Source organism: Oncorhynchus nerka, linkage group LG5, assembly GCF_034236695.1.
Source record: "Oncorhynchus nerka isolate Pitt River linkage group LG5, Oner_Uvic_2.0, whole genome shotgun sequence".
In the NCBI taxonomy this organism is placed as follows: domain Eukaryota; kingdom Metazoa; phylum Chordata; class Actinopteri; order Salmoniformes; family Salmonidae; genus Oncorhynchus; species Oncorhynchus nerka.
Window position 1 is genome coordinate 46466057 of NC_088400.1, and position 18733 is coordinate 46484789.

The 18733-nt window shown below is 43.6% G+C and overlaps 1 protein-coding gene across 1 annotated transcript in view; it reads left to right on the forward strand.

The window, feature by feature from the left end:
* The window catches only part of LOC115129597 (protein diaphanous homolog 2-like), a 606019-nt gene that overhangs the window by 302914 nt on the left and 284372 nt on the right, over positions 1-18733 (forward strand). The window contains 1 exon segment of the mRNA XM_065018694.1: positions 8058-8156. Within this exon segment, the coding sequence (XP_064874766.1) occupies positions 8058-8156 (99 nt within the window).

Sequence of the window (18733 nt, forward strand, 5' to 3'; positions counted from 1 at the left end):
TGTGCAGACGTAGGATTGCGCGTGCAGAGGCACGCACACCAACAGGCAGGCACGTGCACGCACACACACACACACCATGATTTCCATTACCATCATTATCATTAGTAGCCACGTCCCTCACTCCTTGTTGTCATTAAGCATGATGATGATTGCATGGATGAGAGTACAACCTCTCCCCCAGCTGCAGCTCCTCACCTTGGGTTTGGGAGTGGTGAGACAGTCGGTCCGAAATGTTCCCACTATGAAGGTCAAGCCTGGGCAACAAGGAAGCTGTTATACAAATGGCTTAACTAACTCGGCTCTCAGAGCGAGGATTGATTATACCTATTCAGTCCACCAGACGGGTATTTATTACCAACATCTCTTAACATCAACAAATGAGAGGCTTCTCTCAGGAGGCGCTGATGATATGCCCAAATTGCTTCTCTGATAATGGATTGTCCGATGGACGGCTACTACCGACACACATTTCCAGACCACATAATCAGAAATCGTGCAAGACCGATCAGCAACAGAAAAAAAGATCTGACAAAATTGGAATGTACATTAAGCTTTTATCTTGCTCTCGGAGTCTTTGTTATGTTGCGCTCAGATTCAATTTGTGGCCCAAAAATTATATTGACTGGTCTTTTTCGAATCAATGAGGGTTTGCCAGCATGCTTTTGAGATCCTAGATTGAGGGAGGAGTGGAGAGAGAAGGTTTATATCCCAATGGTAAATTGTCTTCGGGTTTGATAGATAGACCTGTTTAGCCCTAGTCAATGGGAGAAATTGGACACAGCTGGAATACGCTGGTCAAATGGTGTTTTCAAACCTCAAGTTGTGCTCCCTATTTTGGGAGGTCTCGCGCTCATTACTCAAGGTGTGATTGTCCAAGCTCTTTTTTCGCTATACCCTATACCTCGCCAACGGACATTTTGCAAACTCTTTGTCCACTCACCCTTCTCTCTTTTTTTCCCTTAATAGATTTTTACTCATCCACAAAACACTGCTGTTCATTGACCATGGTCTTCAGTGTAAGATTTCACATCTGTTTTCTGTTTTCGGGGGTGAAATTGTGAGCGCTTCAAAGGCAACAGCCCCTGGAACACGACTCACTAATATGCTTGATATGCACTCTGGGTACTTAAAAGGACATTTGAAAGAACTCTTCTCAATGACTCGCAGGCAATTTGGCCACATGATCTCTTGTTAAGAGACAGCATAAAAATAGGCCATGTAAAAGCTTACCACCACCACTTGTTAGCTGTTACTGTATTACATTAAACGTCTAACAGAGAATGTACATTTAAAAGCAGATGTCAACTCTTTGACACAGACAATTGCACGGTCTACTATTACACTTACACTGCCAAAACACATCCCTTTCTATTCCCCATATCAGCCTTTTTGGCTGTGCCAGATGCACAATAAAACAATAGTCCTATATCCAAAGCATTCCTTTAGAGAAACCAGCTGCATCCCAAACAACCAATATCCTTTCAAATAAATCTGTATTTTTTTTCTATTACGTTGAAATGTTTAAGTTTTACACATCGAGATGTGTGAGCTGCAGCTAAAGCAGGCATCGGCCGAGCCCTATTGCTCTCCTCTTCTCAGAATCCATCTCCTTTAGAGGGGCAGGCAGCTCTAGTAGCTCAATCCCCAGCGTGAGTCAGATAGATGGAGGACAGAGCACATGTTTGCAGGCATATTGCACATTCGCGCGGGGAATAAATTGCCTCCTGGACAGCCAGACTCCACATTGTCGGGTCCACTCTACGTCAGCCTGCCCTTACATACACCTGTCATCAACGCTTTCTTCAGTTTCTACTTTCCAAAGGCCTCCCATCGCTCGGGCTTTGTCATCTGGTGGGTTGTCGTCTGGTGGTGGCTGCGCTCCCTCGGACAAGTCTCAGTCTCCAGAAGTGAACATGTGGTAGTGTTTAGCTTTCTAATGCCCCGGGCCCTTCTGGCCGTTCTTTAGGGAGATTATATCTCATGGAACGCTACCAGCAGAAAGACTGTGGGCCAGTAAACACAGCGAACACCCAAGTGTGGAAGAACTCTGGTTATTAGGAGTTCCCCAGGGCTAACCCCGGTCCAAAACTCACAGACAAGGCTCACATAGACGCCAAGCCATCTTAAACTGGCCAAATCATTTTCTATTGCTTGTGTCGTTTATGTATTTCTTTTTCAATCTTTCCTCCTGTGGTAGGCTCAACTGGCCTTAACAAGCTGCTATACTCCCCTTCCACTGATAATGAAATGTAACTATTATACTGGGCCGTGGCTAACATGCATGTGGTTATCTTGGCATATTATCTTCAGTGTTATCATTTAACGGTGATTTGGAAATAGTTTTCTCTTTTCGATATCAGTCTCGTATGCATTTCCCTCCCTTGTAAGATATGGAGTTCCAGGAAAGCATTGGGAAACTCTCGTTCTTCATGTTACACTGACACATTCTTGGTCAAGATCAACCAGAAACCTCCCTTTTCCTGAGTGGTCCATCTGGCCTTGCTCAATGCACGTGTTTTGATGTGAATATTAACAAATATTTACTGTGTGTTATGCTGTTATAAGTGCTCAGCATGTCTTACTGAACTTTGATTTCTGTGTCTGATCGGAGAATTCCGTGAAAAGAAAACATAACGAGCCATCTGCATTAGTTTTATTATTTTTCCGGATGCAATGCCCAGCTTGCTGTCTAGCTTGGTTAACCACGTAACCGGAGGAAAGCAACATGGTCCCCGCCCTGCTCATTCCCGTTCAAATGAACCTACCACCTGATCTTGTCAATAGCTCTAGCATAGATGCTAAGTGCTACTTTTGTTCACCAAGGAAAACAATTAATTAATGAAAGCCCAGTGCCTCTCGCTGTTATTCATTTGTGATTAAGATTGCATTATCATCATGTGCCGGGCCTGACAGCCCCTGTCATATGAATGATACATCTTGATGAGAAATGGGCTCCATGCTTTCATTGTGCCCGACAGCTTCAGCAAACCTGCTGGCTGCCAATTTCACCCCCTTGTTCCACCCACCACAAAGCTCTTTAAGAAATGGATGCATGGAAGATTGCGTTAACAAATAAGAGGCTCTAGAGAGGGATGGCGCTTATTGTTGGAGTCTTACATCTTAGACACTGGGCAGTCAGTAAAAACACGTTTGGTGCTGGCAAGTGGATTTATACACTGCCAAGCCATACCCTTGAGGGCAGGTTGAACTTTTTACGTCTTTACTTAGCAGATGTAAAACTTGGACTGTTCCATTCCCACACTCTATTTACATGCAAACTTTATGTTGGGAAGGAAACAATACTGCTGACTAGTGAAAGGAGTATTTTTCTGGTAAATTTTCCCATTTATAATTGGTATCTTTAAAACATGATCTAGAGAAAGTTTTCTGTTCTTGTAGTAAGCAGCCTATAGTTATCATGTCCACACTTCCCGGACACCGGCAGGCAATTTGTGACATCCCCCTCCATGCCCCAACGGTCCCCACACGGAGTGATAAGGAAACATGCGGCATGCAGCATTATTGAATCAGTCAACATGTAGCCTAGCAGGAAGCAGCCAGGTAGAAGCGATCACCATCCCATCCTCTAACCTAGACCACTGCTGCTTCTACCCTGAGCCCAGCAAGACATGAGAAGCACGATGAGACAGTATAAGTTTGGAATGTGTCTGTTTTTGATTATTAGAGGTGCTGCTTTGCTTTCCGTTTGAGCTGGTGCCTCAAGCCCCACAGGCATGGGGGAGGGGCTGAGGACAGCTGAGGCACAGCCGAATGTGCCGAGAGCGTCCCGCCGAGAGCATGAGGTACCCAGGTGGGAGATCCAGCTGGCAGAAAGGGGAGAGGGAGGAATGGGATTTGAAGGGGGATCCAGGGCCCCAATATGGCCCATCGTTGTCCCAGTTACTGCCTGCAACAAAAAAAAAAAAAATATATATATATATATATAGGCATCCCCGTGCGGAGATCAGTGATTCCTGATGTTTTATTTTCTCTGGGCCTCTAGTTTCTTTGTCTGAGACTCAGTCTCTGTGAGAAGCACAGCAAGGTTCCTGATTCCCTCCCACCAAGCTGAGTAAAAACACACTTGGCCCATGAATGAGGCTTGGCCAACCGGCCCACTGCACTTGACCTGGGGCATTATGGGTCCGCGATGTCATCACCAAGGGACTTGTCATGAGGCTTTTCACCTAATGCATTTTGAATAACGTGCACCAAGTGGCTGTATCCAGATACTGCTTGAAAAAAAGTGAGTGCAGAAAATAAGTGGTTGGGCCTATGCTCTCCCAGGCCCACCCATGGCTGTGCCCCTGCCCAGTCATGTCAAATCCACAGATTAGGGCCTATTGAATTCATTTCAATTGACTGATTTCCTTATATGAATTGTAACTCAGTAAAATCATTGAAAAATGTTGCATGTTGCGTTTTATATTTATGTTCTGTATAAATTCACTGTGAAATGCTGTGACACAGTATCTTTTCACAGCCCTGCGAAATCAAGGGCCTCTTAAAGTCATATCCTCGGATTACAGTTTCACAGTGTTTTTTTTTAGTGGAGGCTTTCCTGTAACACAGTTGTTTTCCAGGAAGAAATACAATGCCTCCAGATGGAGTGTATATTTCTACACTGTATTCTACAACCCTTTACCTATTATTCTTTCCTTAAACAGCCACGCAATCATTTTTTGGGCCCATATTTTCCATGGAGAACATTATAGGTTGGTCATTATTGAATACTTCTGTAGGTCTTCAAAAGTTCATACATTGTTTCACTCCTACGCTTTGTGTCTATCCACAAGACACTTGAGAATGTGTCTTCCTATCTATCTATATAAAGGCTGTTAGTAGCGAGGAGCGTTGTGTCAGAATGGAATATAACTGAGGTCTGTCTCTAGACCAGTTTTGAGAGGTTAGATCATAGTATCACCCTCCCTATTCCACCTCCCTATTCCAGCAGCACAGTATATAGTATAAACAATATCTTCCCTGAAGTGTTATGTTGACAGGCTGCCTGGGAAAGAGGCTGAGGCTGGTTGTGCCTGGCGCCTCTAGCAACATCTTCTCCTCTCTACCGGCTGTTTTTGCCTCTTTGATTGTTTCTTCAAATATGCATATACTTTCTGGGGAGCTGGTTGTTTGTTCTGGGTATTTCCTGGGAGAGTCCCACCTTGGGCTTAAATAAATAGAGGAGTTGTGATGATTAGTGGCTAGGCGTGCTTCTGCTCCCACAAGGCATCTTGAGGGGATGGAAGGGTGGGGTGGTTGGGGGGGGCTGAAATGGAGGAGTCTTCTTCTCCTGATGTTACCACTACCACCCCCCCTTCTTCTTCCCCCTGTCTCCCTCCTTCCTGTTTAAAGAGAAGTTTCTCATTCCTGAGTGGTGGCTCCCAAGCAAAGAGGCTCTGTGATTGTAGTTAATTTGTATGTGTGTGCTTGCTGGGGTCAATTTCAATTAAAATGACTAAATTCAGGAAGTAATTTGAAATAAAAATTCTAAATATAAAAAGGTTTGAAATAAATAGCTTGTCCTTTTCAGTCTATTGAGACATTGGATTGGAATTTCAGTTTATTTCCTGAATTGGTTTACTTTAATTTGAATTGACCCCAAACCTGGTGTGTGCATGCTTGTACACATTTGTCTGTGTCTTTCCGTGTGTCTGTCTGTCTGTGCTTTTGCGACTTTGCGTATATGATTAAGTCGACTTAAGACGGATGATTCGCTGACACATGGCGTCACCTATACCGTGTGGAATCTCCCTGACTCACAGTCGTTCAGATTGGGGCCGGTCTTCTGAGTCCGACACGTATGATATTAATTCTGTGGGTTGCCTGTGTGCTGCCTGCCTGCCTGTGTGCTAAGTCGAGCAGCAGTGTGTGGCGCTCTCCAGGATTACACTGGGAACACAATTATCTCCATGGCTTTGGGAGGCTGACAGAGCGAGCCTTGGGGAAGGGGATGTTTGTCAACTATCTACACACATGTACACACACACACACACATATGCAGACACATGCACAATCATGCAACCACACACACACACACACACACACACACACTGCAAGCTTACTTCAGCAGACCAGGGTTTACATTAGTATTATGTATTAATGTGCGAGAAACTGACAGCCTTTGCAGTGTCTCTTTTAGAGGTCGACCGATCAGGATTTTTCAACTCTGATACCGATTATTGGAGGACCAAAAAATGCAGATACCGATTAATCAACCAATTTGTATATATGACAATTACAACAATACTGAATGAACACTTTTATTTTAACTTAATATAATACAACATTAAAAATCTATTTAGTCTCAAATAAATAGTGAACGTGTTCAATTTGGTTTAAATAAGGAAAAAACGGTGTTGGAGAAGAAAGTAAAAGTGCAATATGTGCCATGTAAAAAAACTAACGTTTAAGTTCCTTGCTCAGAACAGGAGAACATATGAAAGCTGGTGGTTCCTTTTAAAATGAGTCTTCAATATTCCCATTTAAGAAGATTTAGGTTGTAGTTATTATAGGAATTATAGAACTATTTCTCTCCATACCATTTGTATTTCATATACCTTTGACTATTGGATGTTATTATAGGCACTATATTATTGCCAGCCTAATCTCGGGAGTTAATAGGCTTGAAGTCATAAACAGCGCTGCAGCATTGCGAAGAACTGCTGGCAAACACAGGAAAGTGCTGTTTGAATGAATGCTTACGAGCCTGCTGCTACCTACCACCGTTTAGTCAGACTCCTCTATCAAATCATAGACTTAATTATAATATAATAATGACACATAAATATGAACCTTAGGTCATTAGTATGATCAAATCCAGAAACTATCATTTTGAAAACAAAACATTTATTATTTCAGTGAAATATGGAACCGTTCCATATTTTATCAAACAGATGGCATCCATAAGTCTAAATATTTGTTACGGTTTTCTTGCGGTGAAGGAGAGTCGGACCAAAATGCAGCGTGGTATTCTTGATACATGTTTAATGACAGGAACAATCACCCACGAAACACTCAAAGAATATGGCTGCCTAAATATGGTTCCCAATCAGAGACAACGATAATCACCTGCCTCTGATTGAGAACCACTCCAGGCAACCATAGACTTTACTAGATAACCCTACTAAGCCACAATCCCAATACCTACTAAAACCCCAACACAAAACACACCACATAATTAACCCATGTCACACCCTGGCCTGACCAAAATAATCAAGAAAACACAAAATACTAAGACCAGGGCGTGACAATATTGCTGTTATATTGTACAACCTTCAATGTTATGTCATTATGTAAAATTCTGGCAAATTAATTACGGTCTTTGTTATGAATAAATGGTCTTCACACAGTTCGCAACGAGCCAGACGGCCCAAACGGCTGCATATACCCTGACTTAGCTTGCACAGAATGCAAGAGAAGTGACACAATTTAGTAGCACTAGTAGTAGTTCTAGTAATATCATCAACCATGTGTAGTTAACTAGTGATTATGTTAAGATTGATTGTTTTTTACAAGATACGTTTAATGCTAGCTAGCAACTTACCTTGGCTCCTTGCTGCACTCGCGTAACAGGTGGTCAGCCTGCCACGCAGTCTCCTCGTAGAGTGCAATGTAATCAGCCATAATCGGCATCCAAAAATGCAGATTACCGATTGTTTTGAAAACTTGAAATCATCCCTTATTAATCGGCCATGCTGACGTCTAGTCTCTTCACTTGGTTTCGATTGGTCGGATGGGTGTGTTCCTGTGTTGGGTTAAAGGTCCTTTCATCACTTATTTACTCCGTTAAACACCCCTTTGTCTATTGATGTTTCTCCATATGTTTACAGGTCTGATATGTATTGTCACTTTGGGTGCTCTTAATATACAGTTAACATATGTTTTGTAAAGAAACTCTGAATAATGGTCATTATGAAGAAAAAAAATGTGAGTTAGAGAAATAAACTAAAGAAAACATTTCCTCATTGCTTATGGGTCCCAGACATGCTTGCACTTTCCATACACCAGTTCTGTTCATCACAATTGAATATGCATCCCTTCTATTCCTTCTACAGTGAAAAAGGAGGTGGATGAGACAGACGCCAGGATGACCCAATTCAAGAAAAAGGCGAAGGAGCTGCGAATCTTGGACGGCAAGACGGCACAGAATTTGTGTAAGTTGCCCCTTTATACAAGTCTTGTCCATCTGAGAACCCGTTCTCCCTATGTGCCAGGAACGGTATAATCGAATTGTTAAAACTGGTCATCAAAACATAATTTGAGGCTATTAGCTACTAGAATTTGGGCTCAATTGGGCAAAGTGCGTTTTACAAATACATGTTACATTCAGAGTACCTGTGTCATATAACTCAGCACATAGGGCTATTGCGCTTTTGGACGGTCAATACCTACTAACATGTTTGCATTCAGCCCCCTATGGGGCACAGTGTGTTTTATAAACACATATTACATTAAGAGTACACGTGTCATGCAACTCCTATAGCACATTGGGCTATTGCGCTTTAGGACTGTCAACCAATTTACATGCTTATGATGACAAATGTTCTTAGTGTCATGATTACACACATTTGCATACCCTACAAACATTTCTAATGCATTTAACATGTATATTGTTTTACCTTAGCCATGGGTAAGTGTTTTCTTGGCAATAGGCTGGGGGTCATCGCTGCTACAAATGGATTAAGTCCCAGCCCCCTCTGATACCATTTGTAAAATCAACACATAATAGGACCAAAGACAAAGCTGGGCGTTTATGTTGTCATCATCCCTAGCAGCAGGTGTGGACCATATGCTGCGAGCAACGCCATCACCGTATCTCTCTCCACCTCTGACCTGTGAACATTTAGACTTCTTCCTGTATCACATGATAAATACCAGCTATTTTTTTCTATTGTTTGACCAAACTTAATCAGTGCAATGGAGCAATATTCAGTTTGGATTCCAGTTTAACTTTGTCATGGTAGCATAGCCCAAATTCTCAATGCCTGGAATCCATGCTGAATATATTGTAGTTGTTCTGTTGACTTCACTTCTGCAGTGAAATTGGATGTTTCAGGAATGAAGGTAAAACCCAGATGCAGACACATCGAATTGGCAATGGTTTAATATTCCAACAGGGGCAGGCAATTGACAGGTCAAGGCAGGCAGGGGTCAGTAAACCAGAGGTGGGGCAACGGTACCGAACGGCAGGCAGGCTCAGGGTAGGCAGTCAACAATCCAGAGGTGGGGCAAAGCTCAGGGTCAGGGGCAGGCAGAGTGGTCAGGCAGGCAGGCAGCCAAAGGTCAAAACCAGGAGGGCGAGAAAAAGAGAAACTGGGAAAAGCAAACAAGACAAACTGGCAACGGACAAACAGAGAACACAGGTATAAATACACAGGGGATAATGGGGAAAATAGGTGACACCTGGAGGGGGGTGGAGACACTCACAAGGTGAAACAGATCAGGTTGTGACATGAGGATATTCCGTTTGGATTCCAGGCTATATGAGATGAAAGGCTATAGGCTGGCTTTTCCCAAACTTGCTTATCAGCTCTTGCCAGATATCGGTTATCGATAGGTGGCTTATACCCTCCCCAGGGGAACCCTCTGTCACTTTGACAGCTCCCAGTCCCCCCATTTTCCATCTTTGTGAATCCTCCATCCCTGCCTTCACTAAGTGTGCGGATGAATTCATTATCCACGGAGAGGGGTGGCCATGACAAGTTTCTCTGAGATTGATGAGGGGAGCATGAGAATGCAATTTTTTATGGCGTTTACCCTAGATATCCCCTACCTTAGATATGCAATACCTCTGATAACACCTCATGCAATATGCATGCTTTAAATGCTAAAATATCAGGTCACCTAAACTCTACTTCTTCCCTTGTCTATCCCTGTTTGTTTTTTTACCAGATCTGAAACAGAATACATCAACACAAGATGAATATATTTATGGGGGGAGATACTTTAAATCTACAGGGAGCTGTTGGGGGGGTGGGGACACAAGTGGGGGCTAAACTTGTATGTCAAAACCGGGGAGATGAAATCCCAGAAATAGCAACTTATCCCCAACCCCCCTCTCATTTCCTCCTACTCTCTCTGACTGATAGCAGTTGTGTTGACAATGAGATACAGTATTAAGTATTGATTCATATTGTCACTGTTCCATTATGTGATGAACATATCAATGATTTCGTCAGGAGGCAATAAAGCAGGTTTTGGTGTTGGGTATGGGGCCGAGAACCTCACTTGTGTGGGTGTAAGGGGTGTGTGTGCCTGCCTGTTTCTGGGTGCATGTGTGTGTGTGTGTGTGTGTGTGTGTGTTTGTATGTGGGAGTGTGTGAGTGGGAGGGTGACGACGACAACTAGTGTTCCTGCCATGTTTGATTATCACCACGGCAGATGGGTCTCATATTTGGCAGGAAGCGATGACGACAAGGGTAGGGGATCTCACCTCCGGTATGACACAGTGACGACTTGGGGGAACATGTGCCATTACACAGCTCCTCCATTCGCCTCCAGTCACTCAGCCACTACCCTTCAACCTCTAATGCCCCTTGAATATGAGAGAGAGAGAGAGAGAGAGAGAGAGAACAGAACAACGCCAAATTCATGAGAAGTTGAATAGATTAGAAAAAGCTTTAAAGGACAATCAAAATCCATAGGACTCCCCAATTATTGACCAGGAGCTCTATAAGAAACTTCAGGCTCTCAAATTTGAAAAAGCGTGTAGGGGGTAAAACATATGGCATAATTAAATAAAAAATGTGTACTGGCAATACGTGCAGCATTAAAATTGGCAAGAAAATAACATAATTATTTAACCAGGGGCAGGGCCTTCATCAGGGTTGTAAATCTGAGCCCTGCACTCTTCAATATTTGCATCAACAAATTGGCCACTATTCTAGAAAAATCCTCAGCCCCTGGTGTTAGTCTCCACAATTCAGAAGTTAAATGCCTACTCTTCGCAGATGACCTATGCCTGCTGTCACCCACAGCACATGGCCTACAGCAGAGCGTGGACCTGCTAGAGCAGTATTGACAGACCTGGGCCCTGGCAGTAAACCCCAAAAATACTAAAATAATTATTTTCCAGAGAAGATCCAGATCTCAGGGAATTAGCCCAAAGTTCTCAATTGGTACAGAATATATAAAGTAGTGCGCACACTACAGTTGTGTGTGTTTTCTTATGCATATCTGTGTATGTTTTGGCTTGTGTGTACTAAGATTAATGTACTCTGACGTCATCAAACGTCAGAGTGTTTGTTGTCGTTGAACGCTGTCGAACATCAAAACTGAAACCTCAACCTGCCAAAACTGAAACCTGCTATCCTGCCAGATTCAGTATAGGGGGAGAGATACAAAACCCCAGCTAGCCTAGCTGGCTCGGCGGTCTCAAATGAAGGCCGCTCTTGAACGTTTTCAACGTTGCAGGAGCTGCGTTTACTTTGCTTTGTACCGGGACAATGTGGACCTTGCTTGCTTGCAGAGGACTACAGCTACTGTTAGCTACTTTTAGCAAGGACGTGGCAAACCTACATAAGCTACTGGGGAACCCACGCCCCAGTAGCCGGACACCACTCTTGTCTTGTGGGAGTTTTGCCACCGTGTCGGCTCTCCACAGCCAGACTCGCCGGTGCTAGGCAGGGTTCCATCCTCGAAGGTGTCTTCCCCTTCCCTGGAGAATGGAGCTGATCTCGACCCAACCAACCAGCCATGTAGGTATGTCACTCGCCATGGAAGTCGAAGAAGGCGTCCTCTGGCAACGGGGATCTCCATGGAGATGTTGATCCTGGAACTGACACAGACCAGAAACATCTTTGCCGCCCTGTATCCAGAGGTTCCGGCGCCTTCGTTCATGGTGGCTTCCCAATCAAGAACGGATCCGGAGGTACCTGCATCTTCATCCTCGGCTCTGTCTCCCTCTCCGGTGACTTCTACCTTGGGTTCAGATCCTCGGAGCTCCCAGCCTCACCAGACCGTAAGGCTGCCTGAGAGACTGGCCAATTTAACATCACCAGCTTTCATCATAGGCAGCTCTATGGTGAGAAACATCTCGGTCCCCAAGGCAAAAACCATGTGCTACCCAGGAACATGAGGACATGACATAACAAGGCTGCTTCCAACTGTTCTACCACAGATGCCTGGAGCTGACACTGTCATGTGGGGTCAAACTACATCAGGAGGGCTAGCTTGGAACATCTGAACATTTATTTTAAAGAACTGATATTAGTATTAAACTATCATTTTGATGTCCAGGACCATTGTTGGGCCGCGGGTGTGAAAGATTCAGCAGACTGCTGGCATTACACATCTGGCTAAAATACTACTGTAGCTCTGCTGGAGTCACTTTTATTGATAACTTTGACACCTTCTGGAAACAGAAGATACTCTACAGCACATATGTCAGAGTCAAGGCCCGCGGGCCACATCCGGCCCGCAAGAAGGTTTTTTACGGCCCCTGGGATGATCTTGATTTATTATTAGAACCGGCCCGCAGCAAGCCGGCAGCCCGCAGATCTTTTACACGCACCAATACTACATTTCCCACAATGCAAAGGTGACGCACCGAGCAGTAGGCTGCTTCATTTCAATATTTATTGGCACAGCAGTCGTCAGCATCACAGTAAAATTAACTTTCAGATACCCATCAAAAATGGCAAAACGGAAGGTGGATACTGAGAACCGGGGGTTTCAAACAAGGTGGGAGTCGGAGTATATGTTCACGAAGGTAGCTGGAAAACCTGTGTGTCTTCTGTGTGGAGAAAGTGTGGCGGTACTGAAAGAGTATAATCTGAGACGACATTATGAAACGAAACACGCGGACAAAAACAAGAATATGGACATGGAACAAAGGCTACAAAAGGCAGAGGAATTAAAATGAGGCCTCAAATCTCGACAGGCTCTGTTCAAAAAAGCCAAATCACAAGGCCAGGCTGCTGTCAAGGCCAGTTTTATTTTGGCAGAAGAGATCGCTAAATCAGCCCGGCCATTTACGGAGGGGATTTCATCAAAAACTGCATGATTAAAGTTTGTGACGAAGTTTGCCCAGAAAAAAGGCAACTCTTTTTAAATGTGAGTCTGAGCAGAAACACCATTGCCGAGAGAGTAGACCAGTTGTCCATCAATCTAAAAGAGCAGCTTGTGTAAAAGGGAAAAGATTTTATTGCATATTCCTTGGCTGTGGATGAGAGCACCGACATTTCTGACATTGCCCAGTTGTCAATTTTCATCCGCGGAGTGGACTCCAACCTAAGCGTGACAGAGGAGTTTTTGGCTTTACGTCCTATGCATGGCACAACTACGGGGCATGATTTGTATGAAGAGGTGTCAAGATGTGTAAATGAGATGGAGCTGCCTTGGGAAAAACTCGTGGGTTTGACAACCGACGGAGCACCTGCGATGTGTGGACACAGGAGCGGACTGGTGGCGAAGATACGGGAAAAGATGCAAGAGGAAAACGCGACAGGTGAGCTGACAGCTTATCATTGTATCATACACCAGGAAGCGTTGTGCGGTAAAGCCTTGAAAATGGAGCATGTAATGAGCATCATCACGCGCACAGTTAACTTTATCAGAACCAAAGGTTTGAATCACCGCCAGTTCAAGGCATTTCTGACGGAGTTAGAAACGGAGCATGGTGATTTGCCTTATCACACAGAGGTGCGATGGCTAAGCCAGGGAAAGGTGCTTCAAAGATGTTTCGAGCTTCGTGAGGAGATTTGTCTGTTCTTGGACAGCAAAGGGAAAGACACAACACAACTCCGAGACGAAATGTTTCTGTGTGAAATGGCTTTTCTGTGTGACATTACGAGTCATCTGAATGCAATAAACTTGCAGCTGCAGGGTCGGGATCGTGTCATCTCTGATATGTACAGTACAGTGAAGGCATTTAAAACCAAACTGACTCTGTGGGAGACGCAGATGCGGAAAGAAAATTTGAGCCACTTTCCCAGCTGCCAGACCATGAAAGAGAAGCTCTCTACCAGTGCGTTCCCGAGCACACAGTTGGCTGATAAAATAGGTATGCTTGCCGCTGACTTTCGACGCCGATTTGCTGACTTTGAAGCACAAAAAGCAGGTTGGAACTGCTCGGTAACCCATTTGCTGTTGACGTGGAAAGCTCACCACCAAACCTCCAAATGGAGTTGATTGACCTCCAATGCAATGATGCACTGAGGGCAAAATATGCGGCAGTGGGTGCTGCGGAGTTCGCCCGTTTCCTCCCGGCACAATGCCCCAGCTGCGCATCCAGGCTGCTCAAACGTTGTCTATGTTTGGCAGCACATACCTGTGTGAACAACTGTTTTCTTTGATGAACCTGAACAAAACATCACACAGAAGTCGACTTACTGCTGAACACCTCCACTCAATTCTGAGGATTTCTTCAGCTCAGAGCCTTACCCCGAACATTGATGAACTTGTGGAAAAGATGGGACACCACCAAGTATCACCCTCAACCTCAAACAAGTGAACATTACTGTGCAATCACATATTTAGAGTTTTTACTCAGTTCAAGTTTAAAAGTTAAAATTTAATATTTGTTTTCACTGCATGTTACTTCTCCTTAAACAAAGTGTTGTTTTTGATTAATAGATTTTTGCACTTTATTTTTTTGTATTTCAATCCAATTATATTTTAAAAATATTTCAGTTGAGTGGATGATAGAAAATTGCTATTATAGTTTTTTCTTTGAAGTAAATTTAGCCCACTTTTGCTAAAATAGAAAATATAGTCTACTGATGGTGCCTTGAATACCGGTTTCTTTCATTTAATGTTCATGTTATGGGGATATTTATATAAAGGAAATTTGTCTTTTGTGTCTGTTGAAAATTAAAGATTACTGACAGAGCCATAAGAAAATATTGCTTTATTTATCTGATCATATTGTAATATATTTGTTAGGTTTTCAGTAGGTTCAATTAGGTTCACTAGACTATATGCGTCATTTAAAAATTTTTCAATGAACATTCGAACAGTCCGGCCCTCGTCTTGTAGCTGATTTTTTTATTTGGCCCTCCGTCCATTTGACTTTGACACCCCTGCTCTACAGGATTGACTGAGTCCGTCCAAATCATCTTGGCTCCTGGACCCTGTCCACACATTTCAAGGCTGCGTTCAAACAATGACTGGTAAATGATCCAAGACCAGCTCAGTTAATCCCTACCATTGTGACAATGAGTCATCATAATGCTGCATCAAATGTAAATTATTTTAGGGGCATTGGCAAACACAATGTAAGTAATTTAATTTATGTACTCCTAATTGCTCCGAATACATATGTTTATCCTACAGCTATTGTAATCAGTAATCATGAGCCTATAAACCAGAGGTACACTGTTAGCACTGAGGTAGTGTGCAATAATAGGAAGACCACTTTATGCAGCTCACCCTGCACCATCAGCTACAATGTAAATAACATGAGTAAGTCTACCTCTGATAAGTCTCCCAATCCGAGATTGTAACGTTATTTGTTTCATGGAAACATGGCTCACTCGGGATACGTCATCAGAGTCGGTACAGCCACCGGCTTCTTCACGCATCCCGCAGACAGAAACAAACATCTCTCTGGTAAGAAGAAGGGCGGGGTGTATGCCTTATGATTAGCGAGACGTTGTGTGATCATAACAACATACAGGAACTCAAGTCCTTTTGTTCACCTGACCTAGAATTCCTTACAATAAAATGCCGACCACATTATCTACCAAGAGAATTCTCTTCGATTATAATCACAGTCATGTATATCCCGCCCCAATCAGACACTTCGACGGCCCTGAAAGAACTTAATTTGACTCTTATGTAAACTGGAAACCACATATCCTGAGGCTGCATTTATTGTAGCTGGGCATTTTAACAAGGCTAATCTGAAAACAAGGCTCCCTAAATTTTATCAGCATATGGAATGTCCGACCCGGGCTGGCAAAACCATGGATCATTGTTCTTATAACTTCCGCGACACATATAAAGCCCTCGCCCACACTCCTTTCGGAAAATCTGACCATGACTCCATTTTGTTGCTCCCAGCCTATAGACAGAAACTAAAACAGGAAGCTCAGTTCTGTTCAATGATGGTCCGAACAATCGGATTCCCCGCTTCAAGATTGCTTCATTCACATGGACTGAGATATGTTCCGCATAGCGTCGGACAATACCATTGATGAATACACTGATTCGGTGAGCGAGTTTATTAGCAAGTGCATTGGTGATGTTGTACCCACAGCAACTATTAAAACATTCCCCAACCAGAAACCTTGGATTGATGGCAGCATTTGCACATTAACTGAAAGCGCGAACCACGACTTTTAATCAGGGCAAGGTGACTGGAAACATGACCGACTACAAACAGTGTAGCTATTCCCTCCGCAAGGCAATCAAACAAGCTAAGCATCAGTATAGAGACAAAGTAGAGTCGCAATTCAACGACTCAGACACTAGAGGTATGTTGCATAGTCTACAGTCAATCACCGACTACAAAGGAAAACCAGCCCCGTCGTGGACCACTATGTCTTGCTCCCAGACAACTAAACAATTTCTTTGCTCGCTTTGAAGACAACACAGTGCCACTGACACGGCCCGCTACTAAAACCTGTGGGCTGTCCTTCACTGCAGCCAACGTGAGTAAAACATTTAAATGCGTTAACCCTCGCAAGGCTGCCGAACCAGACGGCATCCCCAGCCGCGTCCTCATAGCATGCGCAGACCAGCTGGCTGGTGTGTTTACGGACATATTCAATCAACCCTTATTCAAGTCTGCTGTTCCCACATGCTTCAAGAGGGCCACCATTGTTCCTGTTCCCAGGAAAGCTAAGGTAACTGAGCTAAATGACTACCGCCCCGTAGCACTCACTTCCGTCATCATGAAGTGCTTTGAGAGACTAGTCAAGGACCATATCACCTCCACCCTACCTGACACCCTAGACCCACTCCAATTTGTTTACTGTCCCAATAGATCCACAGACGACGCAATCACACTGCAGACTGCACTAACCCATCTTGACAAGAGGAATACCTATGTAAGAATGCTATTCATTGACTACGGCTCAGCATTTAACACAATAGTACCATCCAAACTCGAGACCCTGGGTCTCGACCCCGCCCAGTAGTGGAGAAGGTGGAAAGTTTTAAGTTCCTCGGCGTACACATCACGGACAAACTGAAATGTTCCACACACAGACAGCGTGGTGAAGAAAGCGCAGCAGTGCCTCTTCAACCTCAGGAGGCTGGAGAAATTTGGCTTGTCACCAAAAACACACTTTTACAGACGCACAATCGAGAGCATCCTGTCGGGCTGTATCACCGCCTGGTACGTCAACTGCTACGCCCACAACCGTAAGGCTCTCCAGAGGGTAGGGAGGTCTGTACAACGCATCACCAGGGGCAAACTACCTTCCTTCCAGGACACCTACATCACCTGATGTCACAGGAAGGCCAAAGTGATCATCAAGGACAACAACCACCTGAGCCACTGCCTGTTCACCCTGCTATCATCCAGAAGGCGAGGTCAGTTCAGGTGCATCAAAGTGGGGACCGAGAGACTGAAAAACAGCTTCTATCTCAAGGCCATCAGAATGTTAAACAGCCATCACTAACATTGAGTGGCTGCTGCCAACATACTGACTCATCTCTAGCCACTTTAATAATGTATGTAATAAATGTATCACTAGCCACTTTAAACAATGCCACTTTATATAATGTTTACATACCCTACATTACTTATCTCATATGCATATACGGTATTCTATACCATCTCATCTTGCCTATGCCGTTCGGCCTTCGCTCATTCATATATTTTTACTGCAAATGAAGAAATAATGTGACTATACTAAATATAAATAAACTACACTATGAAACAAAGATAAATAATGATAGTAAAAAGCTTTGGGGCACCGTAAATGAAATTTTGTGAAAAAAAGCCAACTCGGCTCCATTCATTGAATCAGATCAAACGCTGACACGACACATCAAAGTATATCGTACCAAATTATGAAAGACAATAATTGTACTTTTGAATTCCATAAAGTCAGTGTGGAAGAGGTGAAAAGGTCATTGCTGTCTATCAACACTGACAAGCCACCGGTGACTGACAATCTAGTTTTAAAATTACTGAGGACAATAGCAGACAATATTGCCACTCCTATTTGCCACATCTTCAATTTAAGCCTATTAGAGAGTGTGTGCCCTCAGGTCTGGAGGGAAGCTTAAGTCATTCCGCTACACAAGAATAGTAAAGCCCCCTTTACTGTCTCAAATAGCCGACCCATGTACTGTTACCAGGCATTTTTTTTAAATTGTGTTTGACGAGATACAAAGCTATTTTACAGTAAACAAATTGACAACAGAATTTCAGCATGCTCTATAGGGAAGGACACTCAACAAGCACATCACTTACACAAATGACTGATGATTTTCTGAGAGAAATTGATGATAAAATGATTGTGGGGGCTGTCTTGTTAGACTTTAGTGCAGCTTTTGCCATTATTGATCATAGTCTGCTGCTGGAAAAATGTGTGTTAGGGCTTTACACCCCCTGCTATAATGTGGATAAAGAGTTACTTGCCTAACAGAACACAGAGGGTGTTCTTTAATGGAAGCCTATCAAATATAATCCAGTTTGAATCTGGAATTCCCCAGGGTAGCTGTTTAGGCCCCTTACTTTTTCAAATTTTTACTAACAATATGCCACTGACTTTAAGTAAAGCCAGAGTTTCTATGTATGCAGATGACTCAACACTATAGACGTGACATACTACAG